Source organism: Caenorhabditis remanei, chromosome V, assembly GCF_010183535.1.
Source record: "Caenorhabditis remanei strain PX506 chromosome V, whole genome shotgun sequence".
NCBI lineage: Eukaryota > Metazoa > Nematoda > Chromadorea > Rhabditida > Rhabditidae > Caenorhabditis > Caenorhabditis remanei.
In genome coordinates, this window is record NC_071332.1 from 9,004,778 (window position 1) to 9,025,891 (window position 21,114).

A 21,114-nucleotide genomic window follows, 5' to 3' on the forward strand; every position below is an offset into this window, starting at 1 on the left:
ATGAGTTCATTCGTTATTCTCACAATTTTCCTTGGTTTGTTTTTCACGAATTGCATTGTTCGAGGCGAAGTACGATCCAATTCCAGGTGAGAATTCATTAAAAATTATGGATGTGTTCTTTATTAATTTTCAAAGTAGTTGGGAAATACATGAAGTTTCTTTTATTCAGATGCTCAGACGTTTCATTGGAATGTGAATATCGGGAGAAATATTGTTTCGTGCCTGCTTATGCAGGACTCATGTTCAAAATATGTAGAAGTTCTTGTGATTGGTGTCAGAAGTCGTTGAACGATGTCATTCATTCCAATCGACGATTCTTTCCATCATTACCAGGTAAAAACATTTTTTGAACTTCTAGAAAATTCTGACACAGATTCTGCCTAACATCTCTTTAAAATTTTTTCCAGCCGATATTCCAGAATGGATGACAGGGGTACCTCCTACTCCTGATAATGTTGAAGGATCTGGGAGCACTGGCATCATCCACAGCAACTGCGTGGATCATTTCAGAACTTGCTCCACAACAGCGGCATTATGTCAGGCGGTTAATTATCAGAATATCATGGCACAGAAATGTCCAAAAACTTGTGGAATTTGTGAATAACAAAGATGTGAATAATAAAGATTTTGTGATTCCATCTTCTTTCTTTTTGAAAAAAGCCTCTATTTCGTCTTGTCCACGAGAAGTACACGGAAAAATGGTGCGAAGGCGCTCCAATGTTCGTCTGCGTCTCCTCGTTCGGCATACACTCTCGTCATGAATTTAAAATAAATATTCCGATTTTATGAATTTATCGTCTGAAATTAAATATTTATCATGAATATTATTAAAGAAACTTAGATTTGAAAAATGAATTTAATGAATCTTGACCAGCCAACAAGAGTAAGTTTTGCTTTCATTCAAAAACCACTAAATAAAATTATGTTCAGGCAGCTCTCGAATACATTGAAAAACTTCGTGAATTATTCCAAAGTAAACGACAGAAGCTCAACAATGTCACTTCAGCGCTGAGACCGTCTAGTTTCCCTGATATTTCAACACAACAGCTATGTGGTTCGTTTAATTATTTCAAACAGACTGTGATAAACGTTAAACGATTTTTCAGACATTCTTATTCGATCTGCCTACAATGGAGGAAATGTGAATGACACGTATCGAGATCACCTAATGGAACTTGTTGTAGATGAGGTTGCTCAAAACTTGTTTAGATTAATTTTTCTATTTTTCTTCAGTCTCTAACCTGGAATCAAGTTCTCCACAGCGTCATTAATACTAAGGTTGATTGTTTGTACGTGAAAAGTCAGATGTGCGATTTAATACGGGATATGGTTGGTTTTGTACAGTGAGTTGTTCTATGAGTTATTAAAATATTTTTATTATATTTCTAGAATTAAATCATTCGAAAGCAAGGATCATGCTGACGCACTTATTCCAGTATTAAAACCAACTTTGTTGTTTTTAACAAAGTTGATCTTGGTAAGTCTTTTATGAACTTTAGATTCCATCCGAAAGATATTTTAGACTCTTCTTTCTGACGAAGATGAATTAGATACAATGCAGATTAACTACGATGATGAAGATCGGGCGTATCTTAAACCTCTGGAAGCCTTGAGCGCGTTGATTCATGATGATTTATGCGGTGCACTACTTTCAATGCAGGAAACTTCAGAAAAAGTCACTCAGCAACTTCAACAATGTTTCAATGCGTTTTCAAAACTTCATCATTCTGATGAATTATCAACTTCATTAATGGAACTTCTTGTTGAAAAACACGAAGAAAATTGCAAGCCAACGGAATATCAGTATAAGCCAGAAGGACTGGCCGTATATGATCTCAAAAATCCATCTATACGGATGTTAGTCCCCGTATTCTCGTGCTTCATAAACCATAAATCGAGTAAACACATGGCTAACATTATTCAAACATTCGTTGAACTGATGAGACTGCCCGGGGATTCTGTGATATTCGATCTCTTACATGCTTCGGTTTTACTGATGTACGAAGAAAAAATCGATCTATTACATCTTCCGAAAAAAAATCGTCCGGATTATCGATGGCAAGCAACTACTTTTTTCTATAAAACTCTCCCTCTTATCATTGAACATTTGATCAATGGAGGTGGGATTACGGTTGAAGATTTGAAAATTGGATTAGAGAAAGCACTATACGATCTAACAATGGTAAGCTATAAATATGAATAAACGTATAATGAAGTGTTTCTTTCAGTTACTTGATGCCGTCGATTTTGACTGGCAGAATGCTTCTTATCTCACTCTTCTCAACTCATTAGAGCATATCATCGGAGAAGAAACATCTAATTCATTACGACAACGCCGCCGAGAGCATATGAAAAGTACTGCTACCCTTGTAGATTTCTCCGATACTGATAACAAACCAATCGAACATTCTGATATTAAAAAATTGGACGTTGCGATAAAAGAAGTAATGAGCATGCAATGCGGACAAAACGATAATTTTCTCAATATGTACGTTAAAAAAGTTAGCGACGGAGAATTCGAAGAATTCGATGCAATAACTTCTGTTTTGACATCAGAAGGGAAACTTCTGGAAGTTGGAAGGGCTTTTGCACTGAAAAATAAGTTTGCTCAAGCATCATCAATGCTTGTCAACGCCGAGGAGCGTATCCGAGTTTTCGACGAGACATTCCTTCTACTTTCACGAATCGTTATCCGAAATCCTGGATTGGTAAAAACCCTAGTCGTTGTTTCAATTATAAATATCGTTAATTTTCAGTCAATAAGTATGTTTGTCAATGGTGGTCGCGGGAAGACGGATACAGAGTTAGCGATGTTCTTCAAATGGTCAATGTGGTATGTGAAACGAGTACCAAAGACTAGGAAAGATCAAGAAAGAGCTGAGGAAGAACTCGTTTTGTTGAGAAAAGAAGTGGAGATGTTGGTGCGATTATTGAATGCAGAGCTTGGAATTGATGAAGAAGAGGAAGAGGAGGAAAACATGTTAGAAGTAGAAGAAGGCATCGTGAAACAAGAGACTGAAAAAGTAACTGGCAAAACTGATGAAAAAGAGACCAAGGCAACATTTGAAGATGCTAAAAATGAAGAAATTACGGAAGAGAAAGACAAGGAACAAGAAGGAGGAGAACAACAACAGACACAGGAGGATAATGATGAAGAGAAGATGGATACATCGGAAGTTACTTCTGAACTTATCGGTACGCCAGCCTCCACAGTGAATCCAAAAGTTTCGGATGAACCAAAAGAAACTCTTCATCCAGTAAATACGACCGGAAAAACAGTAAGCGAAACAACAGAAACCACAAACAAGGAAAATAACGAACCGATGGTTACATGGCATCAAATTCACTGCCCTCTTGCCAGAATCACCAAAAAGACAGCACGAGTTTATCTCGCTGTGCTGAAAGGAGGGAAACCGTTCTGGCGATCAGATGATCCTAATCTGAACCTTGGTTCAATTCTGGCGGCAATACCGAAAATTGGAGAACTTCTTGTAGAAGAACATCAAGACAAAAAATCACATAAAGTGGATAGAAAAGTAGTCGAAGATCAAATGACAGTAAGTCGAAGATAAAATTCTAGTTATCTGCAAAATTAATGTCTAAATTTTCAGAATATCATTCACGGAATTGACTCAATGCCTTGTCTCTTCGTCTGTCTTGTTGAATGGGTGGATTGTGAACCTGATTCAGCTGCTCGAACATCACTAGCAGTTACAATAAAGAATGCTCTTGAGAAAAGAATCAATCCATCCACGGCATCGATAGAAAACAATACAAATCTGTCTAAATGGAAATTCGTCAAATCGACAGTGCTTGAAATGATTCATGAAATCATTGATAAAGCCATAGTTTTTCCTGAAGTTACTTGCAATGCTTTTAGTACAGCTCGAAGATTTTGTCCAGTTGTTTCCAGGGATGAGGTGAATCAAACTCTTGAATCTGCATATAATAACTTCATTTTTCAGATACCAGATCAAGTAAAAACGAAGCATGCATGGATTTATATGCGACAGCAACAATGGACGAGTCCTCACGCCCTCAGAATTCTTGAACATTATAACTACGCTCGAGAGTTCAAGAGTTGGTGTCATGTAAGTTGTCGAGACCGTTGCAATAAATTATCAGATGTTTTTCTTTTAGATGTTTATCAGTAAAACCATTCAAATTCAATGCGGGGAAATAATGAAAATCTCTGTAGACATGATTTTAGCTGTTTGTATGACTGATGATGTCAATTTAATAATCAGAATGCAAGAAAGTTTAATGGACCATTGGTTTAGTGAAGACGCTGGGCTTGCTCAAATAGATGGACGGTTCGATTCGCTAGCATTGACAGCTGTTATAAGATTGATAGCTTATGTAAGATAAACAGAACAATTATGATTATAAAATTTTATTTCAGGTTATGATGTATGCTGAATTGATTCTCGACCGTCTCTTGAATGATGGACCTCCACTAAAAGAACCACTGCCATACGAAGAAATTGAAGCACCAGGGTCCGAAGATCCAGAATATCGAGAAAAATGGATTTATTTGTATAGCAGTTTGCTGGATCGAACTGTTAATCGGTTGTTCAAAATTCTACGGAAAGGTGAGCTATTGAGAGACAAAATTGTGTATATTTTTTCTTTGGGAAATATGTACATCTATAATTAAGAAAAAATAACACCAAATTATTTATCAATTATCTTTCTCAAAAACAAATATCTCCTGGTGAACGTGGGCGGATGTTTGTATTGAAAAACAACCATCAAATTACAAGCTTGTGAAAAATCAAAAATTAAAAATCCTGAAGAACAAGTCGATTTGGCACTGTACCAATTTCCTCGTCACCTTCCATCTCAATCTCTTCTGTTATCATTTCCATCGTTGTTACATCCGTCTCTTCACCAGTTTTCTTATTCAATGAGTTCCTTCTTGTCACGTTTTTCTGTCCGATACAGAAGAAATGGAATATTCCGACGGAAATAAATAGGAAGCAGATAAGAAGAACGACGAACCAGAATTTGAACGCGGCGTCACTCATGAAGATTTCAGTCGATTGATTGGATGGATCCAGTGAAGAAGACGTCGAAAGGGCGTGGTTGTCCAGTTCGAAAGCCATGATCTCGTCGACGGCACCCAGTAGCTCTTTCGCTTTGTCGACTCTGCAAGAAGAAGCAATAATAAACTTGGGATACCATTCAACACTAATTCTAATTGATATCGAGAGCTAAGATTTTTGAAAAAAAAAAAGAACAAACCGAGTGGTGCAAGAAAGGATGAAAAACTCAAAATATACCACCGCCTTCTTTGTATTATTTTCGAGCTCAAAAAGAAGAAGCTCGGCGAAGCGAAGCGAGAGAAGCAAAGAAAAACTCACGTCGCTAATTGCTAGTTTCTTCTTTCTACCTTTTTCTCCTGTCTATTCCCTCCCCCTTTTCTACCGAAAATTGACATACATTGGGTCGACGTCTATGTCTCCATTATTCGAATCGACTACGACATCATCTCCAAAATCAGATGAAACTGAATCAGTTAGCTGTTGGAATACGTGTGCCTTTTGCACAGCTTTCAGATATGCGATATCCGATTCAGAAAGTGAGGGAGACATTGATTTGGACATCAGAATGAAAATGAGTCAAAATGGAGTAGAAAGGTATCGACAATAAAAACATTTGAATGATGATATAAACAAAGAATTGGTGCAAATTTTTTTGTTTAGAGAAAAGTTCAGATTTCAGAATAGACAAATAGACTGTGAAATGTTTTGTTGCTCGTTTGAGCTTTAACTGGCTGAAAATAGTAATTAACATTTTTCAGGTGTTCTCTGTACGGTCATAAACGCCATCATCCGACTCATCAAGACTATTGCTGGAGCTGCAGACTGCAAGGGCAAACGTCTTCTTATCAAACGCATCCCACCTGAAATGATTTTCCAATTGGCATATATCGAACCGGAATCTGTCGACTACGCGCTCATGAATGCGTACTGTGATCCAGAAAACGAGGAGCATACTAGGGTGAAGATAATGTTTCTCTGTGCTCAACGACGGAAAAAAGAATTATAGTTGCTATTTCTCATGTTTAATGTCACTTTCTTGTCAGTATATGTAAATTTGTATTGTTATTCAAATATCAGTTTATCAAGTTGTTTAATTTATTATTTTCGTTGTAAAATATTGAAAAATGAATTTAATTTAACAGTACATCTTATAATTGTTATTGACCAGCACTGGACTTGAATTTTTTAGAGTGAAACACTTGTGCCTCTGGAGTTTCTGTTGTGTAGAACTTGGCTTCCGATGAAATAGTGACTTCGCTCACAGCTTCTGAGGATCGATTGTGCACTGGGTGAGAAAATCGACACTTATCTCCGAACCTGCACTTTCCTTTTAGATAATTTCTGAAAATAACATGTGTACACTTATTCTTGAGCATATGTATTGATAGCTTACTTGCAAGTGAATTTCGATTTCTTTCGTTCTTTTTCGGTTGGTTTCTCCGATAGATCCACATGTCGACTCAACATGCTCGCATTCATTCGTTCTTCTCTGGCATAATCATTGTCGAAAATGGAGCTTGTCTGAAATGAAAATTTTCATTATTTATAGAATATTAACACATGAAACTTACGAATTCTTTATCCAATTCTGTAACCGATTCTCCATGACGTCGTTTCTTCTTCGGAGCTGTCTCTTCGTCATCTTCTGAATCACTTGAACCTTCCGCACCTTCTCCAGAAAAGAAAAACGAAGACAACAATGGCTTTTCGTCTTGTTTATCTTCTGCTTCTGTCTAAATGTGGAGCTGATCAAATGAAAATTTTTTAATGAAAAAATCTTACTTTTTCTTCTTTCTCGTCTATTTCCTTCGTTTCTTCTTCGCCTTCTGCAGTCGGTTTTCCGAAGAAATCCTCTTCTTCTCCACTTTGCTCACTATCACTTCCGTATGCAACAAGAGAAGTCATTCTAAATTATTATAAATTTAATTTAAATTGTTTCAGAAATTAATGTAAATTCAAAAATGCAAGAATCTCAAGATTAAACATAAATTTTACAAACAGATTTTCTAAATGTTTTCTGCGTCTCTTCAGTTCGTACACTCTTTTGGAAAAGTGGCTTCTAGGCCGTCGGCCGTGTACTCCTCTCGGAAAGTAACTTTGCCTCATATCATTTTCAGGTTCCATCCGTTTGCAGTCGTCCTCCGACACGGCCAAAACAAAACATAGTATTAAACATTTCTTATCGTAATGGATTTATTAAATTAAAACATGATCAGCGGCAAAAAACTCTGCATGCTTGTTTGTGTAACTCGACAATGTACGGGTAGAGAGTTGAGTACTGTTCCCAAAGATTCATAGAGTCAACCAAATCTCGACATGGCCAAATGACATCTTTATGAAGGCGATTGCATCCTCCACGCTGAAAAATTATCCGTCGAACATTTTAAAACAATTAAAAACAAACCAAATACTTGGACATGTTCTCCCAATTAGTTGGTACAAGAAACCAATGCTCGTCACATATAACGCAAGGTTTTATGTCACCAAACTGAGCCAAATTGCTGGAAATCAACACGAAAAGAAAGAAGAGACAGATAAAGTATTTCATGGTGAAAATAAAGTGTATCCAAGAGGATGGGATGCATATTTAACACTTTTCGGAATTCCACTGTTCTCGTGGAACTCATGAGAACTGTACTACTTTCTCATATAACTTTTTTGGTGAAACACCCTGAAAAGCGAAGAAAAATGAGACGAATTTGTGAACATCGCAGGAATGCTCGCAAAACAAAAAAGACTAAAAACAAAAATGAAAGGGGATCAGATTTTTCAGAGTTTTTCTAATCGACAATAACGGCACGTCTGCGTAACTACAGTAACCCGTCGATAAACATCTGAAGGTGTGATTTCCGGATACCAGCCTCACCTTTATTCTTTCTTTTAGCACTTTTCCTAATGACTCGACCTCCAGATGTGCTGGTCACTAAATGTGTTTTCTTTTATCGTTCCCTTGCCAACCTCATAAATCAGAGTTATTGTTTTTACACATTTCACCTTGCCGATATTTCTTTTATTCAGCAAAAATAGAAGAATTCTGGCGAGCATTCCTATCACCTTCCCTCCTTTACTCCCTGCACTCCCTGATAATAATAACAAAACTAATCAGTCTGAAGACCAAATCAAATAAACAGTACTCCTTCTGTCACTTTCTCTCTCTCCTTTTCAGGCAAACACATCGAATAAATGTTCGTCAAATTACCCGCACAACAATGTTCTTTTCTATTCCCCTCTTTTTCATAACTTTTTCTTTCCCATCCATTGTTGACTTCAACAATGAAGAATGTGAAAAAACCCAAATGGTATAACCATTCGAGATCGTCTTTTTCTCGTCATGAATGTTTTTTTTTCGATTGTCATAGTTTCAAAACGAATTATTTTCTATATAAAATACAATTTTGTATATCAAATTGCATAACTACCGATTAAATGAGACAAGAGCGGGGAGAGAGGTTAAACCGGATAATCGGAAACACGGACATTATGTCTAATTCAGATTTCAAACAACGAGAGTGGTGCCGTCGGAGAGAGCGTACGTCACTGGGTTTCAAAATTTTCAAAATTATTTTAGTATTTGTACGTCGAAAAAATTATTGTTTGGTTTGTTTGGATTCTGGAGAGTAATATGTTTTCGAGGCCTCGTATTACGGTAGGCTGGGACTGACCGATAAAATTACGCACTAGATCTGCAACTCTTTGGAATCGAACATTTCTTAATGCCCACTTCTTTTTATAACTTCTGTTCTTTTTTTAATATTCTAAAACCAACAGTCATTCCTATGTTTCATTTCTTTTCCCCTTTTTACTGCATTCCTTTGTTCTGTATTCTACTTATTTTATGAGTCATTTCAGTCAGTTCATTCAAACCTTATGACAACAATTTTGTTTGTTTCGTGTTCTCTCCCCCACTTGTTTCCAATTACATTCTGGAACTTTTCTGTATATTCCATGAATAAAAAAATGAACGTTCTCCTTCTTGCTCCTCATTTCATATTCTTCCGTTCACTTCGTAATGAGTTTCCAATCGAAACCAGATGTCTTCTGTTAGTTTGTTTCCATTTCACTCTTTCATTTGCCGCCATCGTCCGTCGTCGCCGAGACTTTTTCTATTCCATCTAGAATTCTCGCCGGATGTCTCGGATTATCTGAGGTGGAATTAGATATGTACGAGACTTGTTAGAAGCTGTTGATTGAAAGAAAAAAGAAGAAGTGTGGGGAGGAGATACTGTAGATGTGGATAGATCGAGATTCAAAATATAAATCTTCGTTTCTTCTCTGGTCTTCTCTGAATTCGGGTAACTGTTGAGTCATTCATATAGCAATGAGGACGAGTTTGTTACAATTTTGAAGAAATGAATCATGTCCAAATCAGTTCAAAGTATCTCCTATTATAACGTATTTACCATTTTCGGTCAATGTTCGACTTCACCCAGCTGTGCCAGGTCAAACTCTGATTCATTATTTTAGTTGATTCGTTTTCATTATTCACTATCGAAATATTGTCCTTTTGAAATCTTAAAGTATTTATGATGTCGCTTTTCATTCTTGTTGCAGCGAAAACGTATTGTGAGATTTTCGCTCTGTACCTTGTTTTCTGACCAACTATATATTTCTCATCCGGATATACTACCATCATTCGTGTTGCAGTACGAAATTCAATTCAAAACACATGTTGTTATTCGTTTGCTATAGTCTATAGCCTCATTCTCGATCGTAAACTAGAATATAGAACTTCCTATGAATTTTTTGAATTTTAGATTTTTATATTTTCCATTATTATTATTATTATTCCTCATTCTTGTTGGTTAATGAAACAGTACTCTCATGACACATACCTCAATTCCTCTTCTCTCCAGTCCAAGGTCCAAAATGTTTATTCTATACAGCAGCACGAGGAGAGCAAACCCCTTTTGCTCGCCGAAAATGTTTATTTTATTATGTGTTATTGTTAATAGAGTATTACTCCAGTGTGTCATTTTCCAGCTCTCTTTCACTTCAACATGATATTTCTTATTTTGAGGAGAAGAGATTGGTGCATATTTTATGAAAACGAAACTGGAACGTGCTTGAAATTCTGTTTTTTGTATTAGTTTCAAACCGATTCGAGACCGGAAAAGGGAATGAGCATCGAATCGAAAAGCTTTTTATCGCCAGAAACACACACACACACTACAATCAGCTGTCTTCAAGTGAATGTCCGTAAGTCCCTCCGAGCACCGGAGGATTGAATTTCAAAGAGTTCGGGTTGAGTTTCGTTTCGACCACTCCCCCCCTTCGTCTCATCTTCTTAGGTTTTGTTAGCTCATAGAACATTATTGTATATCTTCTTATTCAAATGTTTTGAACGAAAATAGGGTCTGCTGACAAGAAGTGTTTGAAGACTAGCTAGTGTTCTTGCTCAATCTAGGCTAGAAAACTGCCGTAGAAGCATATAGTTCCGAAGAATTATTTCAACGCTGTCGTAGATCTGAAAATAAACTTTAAAAGCTTGACACAGAGATGTTTGATATCATCCGGATTGCTTGCAAGAGCTCTAAACGTTTTCTCAAAGTTCGCAAACAACGTCATCAATCCAGAAGATGCTGGATTAGTTGTTGTTTCACTCCACCTCTTCATAGAGCAAAAATTACATTCATCACTCGGAAAATCAATCACCCTACTCGAAAACATTTCTTTTTTTCCTGTTTTCAGCGTATCTGTTTTTGTTTCTAACTCTATTTCTGGCGACTAGAAACATTTCATGTTATCTCTGGCTCTTACTCTTTTCGTGGACTTTCCCAGACAGCTCACTTGGTGTCATTTCTACTACGTCTACACTTTCTTGTTTAAACTTCTCCTCCCCCTTTACCCACAATTGTCTCTTTCATTTTGTCACTCATCGGACTCTTCCCCTCCTCGGTTTTTCCTGTGCGCAACAAGATTAATTGAACGTACATATGTTTTTGTCACCTTCTTCTTCTTCTTCCTTCTGTCCTTCTTCTTTCCCCTTTTTCCTCCTTCTCCGGTGAAGAATTCCGAGTAAATGTTCCTCTTTTTGAATACAATGATGGCGCAACCCTCTCTTCCTCTCTCTATCCGATTAATCTTATCCTCATCCTTCAACCAACAGTCTCCCCCCCCCCTTTTGGAAATGAGATTTGAATAATATTAAATTCGATTATAGTCTTTTCGATGATCTAAACCCTTCTAAAAGTAGCTCTAGATCTAGGTCAACGTTCACCATTTTTCTCAAGTATTTACCCATGTATGGGAGGGCCGTGATGTTGACAAATCAAAGTTTTTTTCAATTCATTCATAAATAACTCTTCATGCATTTATACCCTCCTTTTTGCATTTCTTTACTTTTTAAAATTCTCTATCCTCATCTTTTCAATTTCCAAACTACCACCTGTCCATCGTTTCTTTGTCCTTTGATGACTTGTGTCACTTCCAAATCGACACCTGCCAAGGACAAAACAGCTCGAAGAAGCACTATTCTTCTCATTCCGAAACAGGACCTTCTCTTCAATTTCATCATGCATCATAAACCCTTTTTCCTTTTTCGTAAACTCATCTTTTCGTTTTGAAACCGTTTCGCTCCTATAGTTGTCCGGTCACGCGGATACTGATTTGGTACTGGATTGAGGGGGGAAAATGTATGTCAAATGTGTTGTATTCCACGTTTTGGGCAACTGTTATTATTATTGTTTCAGACTATTCGTCTGGAAACTATTTTTATGCTTTCTATTTTCCGAATCACGGTTTCAAACTTTAGTTATATCTTCTGAGTATGGCATGTCATACGGTATCCCTCTGCTGCTCTGTCTATAAATAACTTTTACGCTTTAGTTTGTTCAGCTGGTATTACAAAGAAATTTTGCTTCTTTATAATGTTTGGATTTGGAAAAAATGCCAAAAACAGAATCGAACATGCTCATCATAACTTTTTGGAAGAAAACTCTTTTTTCTGCTGCTAGCTGATTAACATTAACCGACAGAGCAATCTGTTTCAAAATTTTGAACTTCTCATGATAATCCCTCCAAAAATTTTGCAGATCTTTTATCGTGACTTCTGAAATTCCATCGTTCTAGAAGCTTCCATGCTTTTTCATCCGGATCAAAATAACATTTGCGCAGGAAACGCATACTCTGCACTCCAAAAATGGCTTCTCCTTATCATCCTCTTCTTCGTTTTTTGTGTCCTACCCAATATAGCCCTAAGATCATCATCATCACTTCCGATGAGTTTCGTTCGAAAAGACACGTTTCGAAACTTCTCGATTTGACTTTTTATCTCAATGGGAGGTTATCAATCGAATTTCTCTCGAATTTTCTCTGCCGACCATGAGAAAAAAACAGATCGAAGATTCATGTGAGGTATAGAACTTGATTGTCAGGTTTAGATTGAGAAAGGAATAAACAAAGATTCTGGACACGTCATGTCTTAACATGTTCAGTTAAAATGTCTAGGTTTATAATATCGAGTGTTTTTGTTCAAACCTATCAATCTCATATTTTCAAAATTTTTCAAAGTTAGCTCCTCAGATCTGTAAACTGACTTTTTAGAAATAAAACTAGAATAGGTGAATGTGTGAGTAGAGAATCTCTATACTCACAAACTCCATAGTGATCTAGCCAGGGAGTTGCCCTCTTATTATTTTAGAATCTATCAAAATGTCTACGTAACAGTGATTCATTCAAAGTTTACAGCTTTTTTCACATCTTCATCTACTTAAATTTCTCTTCGATACATTGCATAACTACCCAGACGAAGCCTTTTAAAACTCTTTCTCTTCTCTGGAGATTACGAAAGATTCACACTCACCCTTTTTCTTAAAGACACTGCCGCCTTCGATGATTTACAGCTTATCCGTTTTCGATTTCCTTCTGTTTTTTCAATAGTAATACTTCTACCTCTTTCTGTTTTCTTCATTTTGTTTTTTTTTCTGCTTCTTCCTTATTTCCATCTCCCTCTTTTTTCATTTTGAGACTTCTTCTTCTCTTCTGTACATCAACTTTTCTCCTTAATCGAATCAGGCGGAGAGTGGAGGATGGTCATGAAGCAAGAAGTGAGAGAGTATGTCAAGAATTAATTGAAACCTTCAATGTTCCGCCTACTTCTTATACTATGAAGTTTCTTTGCAAACTTTATGGATGAAAACTTTTGATTTATTCTCTTTGAGAACCTTTTAAAAAATATATCGTTCTGACCGTTGTTATTTCAGCATTGTATAGAATATACACCAACTTTATTATTTTCCACTTCAATACCCCCAGCATGTTTTTGATAAGAACATCCGGTCAACTACTAACTTGATAGTAGCATCAAATTTGTACTTGTATTGTACCCTCCTTCTTTATCATTTCATTTCCTTCCGATGCCACCATCACATCTAAATGGCAATCTCCGACAAGATGATACAAGAGTAGAACCAGTTGATTGACTGTCTGACCATTATCATTTTCTCCTCTTTTCTTATTCTTTTACCCCCAATCCTATATATTATACTCATTTCCCTTATTATCCGACCGATCTGAACGGATTGGCTAAAGAGAGTGAAAAGAACAAATAAACCAAATATATTTATGATCTCTTTTATCCGGACACCGCGTGGCAACTGAATCATTCGATAAGATTTAGTGATATCCCCCCAATTTTCCTCTTTTTCCTCCAGACGGCTTGATCAAATACAAACGTTTTGAAAACGGTCATTCACACACCCCTCCGTTTTCTCCGTCTTCTTCAAATCGTTTACCCGTTTTGTGTATTGCCACCACTATACCGCACCCATATCTTTTTCACTCTTCCTTTTCCGTTTCCTGTTCGTATGTACATACTTTTGTACTTTTTTCATTCTGTCATTGCTTATGATTCTTGAAATGGTCTTTATATAATCAAAAGTGTTCTTTTTTCAGGACAAAAATGCTAAAGTACCAAGTGAAATCGTCGACATTAACGTTGAGACCAGCCAATCGAACATCGAGAACCTCCTCTTCAAGTGAGTTTTTCTTGCTGTATTATATAAATTTTAACTCCAGATTTTTGAAATTCACCGAGCGCAATTCAAGACTTTTGAAAAATCCCACGTCTTTGTAAAATTATCAAAATATTAAAAAATGAGTTATTGGATAAGACTGAACTTTCGATTTTGATTTTCCTGAACCCTTTTCTCAAAGAAATCAAACAAGTCAAATGTCTTTCGAAGTTTCAATTGATCTTTCAAAAATCTCATGCAAACAGTAAACTATGAGAGATATCAATGAAAAGATCTACTAGATTATAGGTTATCACTTTTCATAAAATCAATTATTGCAGCTTCTTCCTCTCCGTGCTCTATTTCAATGCACTCTCTACTGGATGAAACTCTTCTTGGGATTCCTACCACTTCTAGAAGTAACTCACTTCTTTCTCTCAACTCGAATGACAGTAACCTTTCTGATTCTTCTGATGTGGTAAGTTCAATGTTTTCTGAATTCTCTGAATACTTTTCGCTTTTTTCAGGGAGTATTGAGAGTAGACACCCGAAGTGTGAAACAATGCACTGATTACAAAACCATTCGAGTCACCAACTCCACCACTGCTCGACAAGTCGTTGAGAAGTTCTTGAACACTTTGAAACTCACTTGTCGAGACGTGAACCTATTTGATCTATGGATGGAATTGACAACTAGAGCATCTGGATCCCCAGTCGTCACTCTACTGAAACTGGATCCCGATGCAAGACCATATGAACTTCAAAGATGTCATCCAACTGGAATGTCTCGTTTCATCTTACTTCAGAATCCAACTGGATTCCTTGTCAGAGTTCATGACCACAACATTTCTCCACAATCAAACTATAAATCTCTGCTTCTCTCCTCTCACACAACTGCAGTTGAAGCAATTCATATTGTCCTCTCTTTGAATCGAAAATACGATGAAGCCTCCAAATATGGTCTCTTTCTGGCAACACCTGGAGCAGATGCTCAGATTCCTGATGACGTTTCGTTGGTTTCGATTGCAAGACTTTGTCAACCAGATCAGAAAATTATTATCAGACATGTTGATGTTTTTTAAAATGTTTATCAGAAATTATCCTCAACGTTGTATTATAAATTAACAGTGCTTTAAACTTATGGAAATAAAATTAACGTTGCTTTCAAAATGTTTCTTTGACATCGAACTTTTAGAAACTTTGTTTTAAATATACTTGTTTACGGAAATTTTCATATATTAGAAATAACCAGAGTTTGCTATAGGCTGTCTCACTTAAACAAAATCAGATTAGCCAGAAACTTAAACATTCGGTTGGATTCGCTTTGCCTCGTACTTTTCAAAGGGAACCATCTTCTCGCGGAGCACAATCCACGCAGCTATGACTGAGACGAACTGAAAAATCACTGTGTTAGATTATAGTTTTCATCCAAAAAAACTCACATTGACGATAAGAATCAACCATGGGACTCTTGGTCCAAAGAATGTATAGGTTGTACTCATCAGAAGTGGGGCAACCATCCTTCCGAAAGAACCAGCCATTTGATAGATTCCTTGGTATGTTCCTTGTGGTCTAGGTCCAACGACTTTTGAGAAAAGAGTGGTATTCGTGATGTTCATAATCGAAAACGAAATACCAAATACCAAAATGAATCCAGCATAATATGCCTGAAATGCTATCATCTATTCGGATCCTACCCTACCAAACTCTAACCCAAATTGGTACAGTCGTCAAATCAGAGCACCACGTGTATTTGTTGAAATCGCAATCCGCATCACTTCCTGGAAAATATGTCTACAGGGTGCGGCAGAATTACCCGCACAAAAGTTTGGCGCCATAAAGCAAGGCGATTGACGCAATTCTGGCGCGCGTATTATTTAAATTTTTGTTAATTATTTCATTTTTTATCATTGTGCCAAATTTCAGATTGATCGGTTTTGTTTTAGGTAAATGGCACCGCCGAGTCCACATCGCTCTTCTATTTTGAACCTTTTCAAAGCAGGAGTCCCTCCGGTTGACATTATTAAACGGCTCGGAGTCCCAAGTAGAACCGTCTATGATCCGATTTCTCGTTTCAAAAAGCTTGGCACGTTTTTGGATAGATGTGGGAGAGGCAGAAAACCAACAGTCGTGACTCCAGATCGGATTAAAGCTGTGAAAGAGAGAATCAGAAGAAATCCACATCGGAGCATCAGAAAAATGGCGAAAGGTATGAAAATTAGTTCACGTTCGATGGGAAGGATTGTCAAAGACAAGCTGAAACTTACCTGCTACCGTGTAAGAAAAGCAGCCATTCTCTCGGAAGCTACAACGAAGAAACGGCTCGAAAGGTCAAAAAAGCTCCTTCAGCGCACGCGCAATGGTGAACACTTGGTGACAGTGTTCTCCGACGAGAAGCTGTTCACGGTACAGGCCGAATTCAATCCTCAAAATCATCGAGTACTAGCTGAGACATCTGAGGAAGCTTTTGCAAACGGAAGGACCATTCATCAAGCTTCTCATCCCGCTAGTGTGATGGTTTTTGGAGCAGTGTATGCTGATGGCAAGTCACCATTGCTTTTTGTCGATCAGGGAGTCAAAATCAATAAAGAAGTCTACATTTCGAAGATTTTGGAAAAGACACTTCTTCCCTGGGCCCAGAAGCACTTCAATGGACGTCGCTGGGTGTTCCAACAAGACGGCGCACCAGCACACACTGCCAAGTTGTCGCAACAGTGGTGCGAAACCCATTTGCCTGCGTTCATCCCGAAGGACGAATGGCCACCGTCCTCGCCAGACCTCAATCCTTTGGACTACTCCATCTGGGAGGTTTTACAAAACAAGGTCAACGCTAAACCCCACTCAAGTATCGAGGCGCTGAAGAAGACCCTGGTCAAGGAATGGGACGCTTTGTCTCCGGAGTACCTGCGTGCAACCATCGATGCCTACCCTAGACGTCTTCGTGCTGTCATCGAAAAGAGAGGAGGTCGGATGGAACAAGATTAGCTGATAATTGTTGATATGGTCATGAATAAACTTTTTGTTGATTCCCATGGTTTTCTGACTTTTACTTTTTTAGATATAGCACTTATAGCTTGTGCGGGTAATTCTGCCGCACCCTGTATTTTCTAAAATGATTTGAGAAATCTTACCGTTTCCCATAATTTTCACATGATTACTGTAGAAGTTGTATGGGTAAGTGGAAAGAATCCAGGCTAGAGGGATTGCCAGAGATATCACAGTGTATATTCTATTCTTGATACTGAAAAATCTTGCATCCAAGAAGAGCTGCATGAAAAAATTGTTTCAACTCACTACTTACGGACTCCAGTAAAAATGAAACAAAGGTACAGTGCGGCTGCAATTGCTCCAGAAATTGTGTGCATTGTTGCGTTCATGGCGACAGCTTCTTCTTTTTCGAAAGAAAACATCATCATTGAATAAGAGGCATCAATGCTTAAAAAATCACGGTTGTTAGAATCAGACATAACATTCAAATTAACCTTTCAATGGTAGTGTTAATAAATTGTTGAGTGAAACGAGTAAATATGCAAACGGAGATTGCAACCATACATGGATTCATCAGCTTGTTCTGCAATGAAGAAAGTGGTTTGATAGTAGAAATTGATTGGACTAGAGAGAAACTTATTAAGTATCAATGTTCGATAATTAGTAGAGATTCTAAAATGAAAATAAGTCAAAACCCAAGTGAGTGCTACTATGATGAAGATTTCAGGAGCAATCTAATCTGATACCTATGTACGTGACTTCATTGTTCATGAGTTTGGTATAACAGTTTTGATTTTAAGATTAAAGAAACTAATTGTGATGTATTAAATATCTCAAAACTATTTAAAAGAAAGTTGAAATTTGGGATAACTGTAGCTCTAGGTTGCCCAAACGAACTTTTATTTTTCGGGAAATAGAATAAGTCTACTCAGAAGATTTATATATGGATAATCTGAAATAATTTTTAAAAATTGTGTAGCTAAACGAATGATTACTGCTAACCTAATTTTCTAGTCTACGAAAGCTCTTTTTTTGCTATATCCAACTAAAAATACTGAAATTTGCTATGTTAGATTGGTGATATTGGTATACGGAAAATATTGAAATAGAATTGTCCAAACAAAAAACATAAAAATGACTTTTTAAACTATGAATTTTATCAGCTTGTGTTCTGCTGATTTATGATTTTTAAATAAATTAAAAATACTTATACAATTATACAGATTATCTCTACATCTCAAAATTCCACAATAAGAAATTGACTATTAAAATAAAATTGCGTGTATGCATTGTAATATGTGTTTCATCTTCCCCGATTTTAACTGATCAAACGAAATTATTGGTCAAAAGTTTTTCTCGAAACAACAATAATTTATTCCAGGTCACTTTGCTTCCATCCTTGGTCGAGACAAACATTCCAGCATCACAAACTCTGAAGTCCTTGGCACATATCAGAGTTTCCACGGAGAAACAAACATCACGTTTCCAATCTAGTTACCATTTCGGACGAATGTTGGCTGGTTCTTGATAATAGACGTTTTCTCGGAGAGACATATTTTACATGGAAACATTCTAAACATGTATGATTGTTTTCGGTGTTTCCTTCAGTCTCTATTAGTCCCAACAACCTCCTAAACCCTAACCTAATTCTCTATTTTCCAATGACCAAAGTGTCAAAGTCTTCACCTTTTTCCCTTCTCCTTCTTCTCCATTTTCCGCATTTTGATCTACTAATTGAATATGCTTCTCAACAAAAGCAAACTTTACAATCAGTAGACCGATTGTATTGATAACTAAACAAAGAAGCGCTGGCGCTGAATAGATATCAATTTTCAATCCGAGAACAGGTATTCCATCAGTTCCGAGCGGTGTGAACAATAACTGAAGTCCCGGACCAATCATGCTACCAATGGCGATTCCTCCAGATACACAAGCAATTGCTTTTGATCTATCTTTTGATAGAGATGCAGTGGATGCATACGCTCTGAGAAGACTCACGTTTCCTGTAACAAAAAATATTATGGAAGGTCTTTTGGTACTGGAAAAGTGCTGATTCTGCAAACTCTACCAGATCCAGCTCCAGCAACCAATCTTGAGAACATCATGACGTAAAGATGATAAGCCGACCAGTATTGCATACTCAAGTAGACAATATTTCCAAAAGCCATGATGATGAATCCGACGATCATTGGAAATCTGACTTGGCCTATTTTGTTGCTCCAGTAACCGAATAACGGGGAGAAAATGCATTGGGTGAAGCTGTAGGCAGCAACGACAATTCCAAAACTACTTTGTTTCAAGTCGGGTTGCAGCTGAAAATATCTATTGAAAGATATCTAATAAAAAGACGAATTCAACCGTCAGTATATAAGGCCACATCGAAGGAAAGAAGATCGTAAATTGAGTTGTTTGAATGAAAGAGCATAATCCACCAATGTAAATTGATTTCCATGCAGTTTCTTGCGTTGGTTTCTGAAATAGAAAAGTTTTGGAGAAAGAAATCAAAATAGGAGACAAACCGGCAGCATTTCGGTAGGAAATTTTACGAATAAAGAGTTGAATTCCACTATTTCAAAGTCATAACCGTTTTTAGGACTTATGCAAATATCATGAAACTTATGATCGGTTACAAAAAGAAGATAGAAACACTAATATTCTATGGAAAATGGCATCATAGTATCAGAAGTGATAACCAGAACTCAACTAGCAATGTTCTTCCACCATTACAATGGAAAAAATACGACATACCTCTATATTCTCAATTGTGAAATTGTGTATTTCACCTCGCTGATTCTCGTTGGATTCTTGGTGAACTCTAATGAAAGGAGAATCTTCATTACTCGCTTTTTCAGAATTCATCTAGAAATAATAATTAGGAATATTGACCAGGGTTCAGTGACAAAAACGAGAAAATGAAGCTGCGAAGAAGAAATGAGGCTTATCGGACACAAGACTCTCTTCTTTTCTATGTCTCCAATTCAACCATTATATTTCTTCTCGAAAAATGACGAATGAAACAAAGAAAGAGTACAGACGCAGAGATGTAAACTGCACTTTTGAAATGTGCAGTTAGAGGAAATCACTTGTATTTCTCGTGAACAGTCTTGCAGATAAATGAACGAGATCAACCTCAGCTAGAATTAACTTCTAAATTGATTAAATTACGAATGTGGCACTTATCTGAATTGGCATTTCGAATTGAGGAGAACGCTCTCCTTCGCCAATAAAATGCGAGTACATTTAAAAAGGGTCACTCCAAGGTTCAAAGGAACACAGGACAAACGAAATTTATTGGTGCGTATAGTTTAGTCGTCGAGCAAACTCAGTAGAGCAAAATTGCAGGTGTTCAGGATAAAGTGTTATATATTCAGGATTTGAAAATCACAGAGGTTCCAGAGTAATTCAGGTAGGAAAATTGGAAATAATGTAGAGGGAGTATTCATAGAAGTTTTGCAGAACGGCTGATTTAATTACAATTTTTTAGTCCTAATATTTCAATGAAACTCAAATGATTTCTTAATTAAAAAAGTGCAGTCGTAAGAAAGAAGTTGCATTATTCGAATTGAACAAACAATGACACAGGAAAAGATTCAAAAATACTCTTTCGTTAAAAAAAAATAATGGTTTCAGTGATTTCAGAGGGTGGAAAGGCCAAGAATTCTTGAGGTCCCACCTCCAGATTGGATTACACATTAAAGCTCAAGGAACATTTCTCAACTCTCAGAATTATTATTCACAGCAACCAGTTGTCGAATATAGCATTTTTTAATCTGGAGCATTACATCAATTTAATAAAATATCATATAAATATTCTTAGAACCTTGAAGTTTTGAACCTAGGTTAATTGAATTTCTATGGTCTCCGGGACAAAAATTAATAAGTTTCCGATAGGTGTTGCACCAAGAAGAAAAATGAGAAGTTGTTGCATTTTTCAGTTGTATTAACTTCCGTTGTTATCTGAATTATAAGTGCTGTTGTCTGTGAAAACAATAATTTAGCGTAGACTTCGTCAGAAGGCAGTATGATAATGGGTTTAGCCTTGAGTAATTTTCTTTTTTTTCTTTTTTTTTCTCTGGTTTATTGAACATTCCAATATTTGTCCTAGAAGAAGAAGGAAGTCGAACTCTAGA

At 36.8% G+C, this 21,114-nt stretch overlaps 8 protein-coding genes across 8 annotated transcripts; 3 read left to right on the forward strand and 5 right to left on the reverse strand.

Annotated features, from left to right (window-relative positions):
- GCK72_018363 (uncharacterized protein) lies at positions 1-604 on the forward strand (the record flags this gene model as incomplete). The annotated part of the gene is made up of 3 exons (XM_003114230.2): positions 1-86; positions 170-333; positions 408-604. 3 exons carry the CDS (start codon positions 1-3, stop codon positions 602-604), a joined length of 447 nt encoding a protein of 148 aa, XP_003114278.2.
- A 246-nt stretch (positions 605-850) lies between these two features.
- GCK72_018364 (uncharacterized protein) lies at positions 851-6,051 on the forward strand (the record flags this gene model as incomplete). Its single annotated transcript, XM_053732510.1, has 13 exons — positions 851-883; positions 931-1,054; positions 1,107-1,189; positions 1,234-1,343; positions 1,390-1,477; positions 1,523-2,182; positions 2,229-2,708; positions 2,757-3,557; positions 3,612-3,920; positions 3,966-4,091; positions 4,141-4,359; positions 4,403-4,592; positions 5,804-6,051. 13 exons carry the CDS (start codon positions 851-853, stop codon positions 6,049-6,051), a joined length of 3,471 nt encoding a protein of 1,156 aa, XP_053581423.1.
- On the reverse strand, positions 4,782-5,594 carry GCK72_018365 (uncharacterized protein; the record flags this gene model as incomplete). The annotated part of the gene is made up of 2 exons (XM_053732511.1): positions 4,782-5,148; positions 5,443-5,594. The coding sequence occupies 2 exons, from the start codon at positions 5,592-5,594 to the stop codon at positions 4,782-4,784; spliced, it is 519 nt and encodes a 172-aa protein (XP_053581424.1).
- Positions 6,052-6,202: 151 nt separating the features above from the next.
- GCK72_018366 (uncharacterized protein) lies at positions 6,203-6,950 on the reverse strand (the record flags this gene model as incomplete). Its single annotated transcript, XM_003114047.2, has 4 exons — positions 6,203-6,386; positions 6,439-6,566; positions 6,617-6,778; positions 6,828-6,950. 4 exons carry the CDS (start codon positions 6,948-6,950, stop codon positions 6,203-6,205), a joined length of 597 nt encoding a protein of 198 aa, XP_003114095.2.
- Positions 6,951-7,257: 307 nt separating this feature from the next.
- GCK72_018367 (uncharacterized protein) lies at positions 7,258-7,605 on the reverse strand (the record flags this gene model as incomplete). Its single annotated transcript, XM_003114128.2, has 2 exons — positions 7,258-7,404; positions 7,450-7,605. Coding segments are annotated over 2 exons (303 nt in total), but the record flags the coding sequence as incomplete, so codon positions are not given.
- A 6,339-nt stretch (positions 7,606-13,944) lies between these two features.
- Positions 13,945-15,078, forward strand: GCK72_018368 (uncharacterized protein; the record flags this gene model as incomplete). Its single annotated transcript, XM_003114130.2, has 3 exons — positions 13,945-14,020; positions 14,338-14,474; positions 14,524-15,078. 3 exons carry the CDS (start codon positions 13,945-13,947, stop codon positions 15,076-15,078), a joined length of 768 nt encoding a protein of 255 aa, XP_003114178.1.
- Positions 15,079-15,297: 219 nt separating this feature from the next.
- Positions 15,298-15,615, reverse strand: GCK72_018369 (uncharacterized protein; the record flags this gene model as incomplete). Its single annotated transcript, XM_053732512.1, has 2 exons — positions 15,298-15,390; positions 15,439-15,615. The coding sequence occupies 2 exons, from the start codon at positions 15,613-15,615 to the stop codon at positions 15,298-15,300; spliced, it is 270 nt and encodes an 89-aa protein (XP_053581425.1).
- A 1,674-nt stretch (positions 15,616-17,289) lies between these two features.
- On the reverse strand, positions 17,290-19,512 carry GCK72_018370 (uncharacterized protein; the record flags this gene model as incomplete). The annotated part of the gene is made up of 6 exons (XM_053732513.1): positions 17,290-17,431; positions 17,479-17,567; positions 18,671-18,987; positions 19,053-19,296; positions 19,343-19,456; positions 19,504-19,512. 6 exons carry the CDS (start codon positions 19,510-19,512, stop codon positions 17,290-17,292), a joined length of 915 nt encoding a protein of 304 aa, XP_053581426.1.
- Between the last annotated feature and the right edge of the window lie 1,602 nt (positions 19,513-21,114).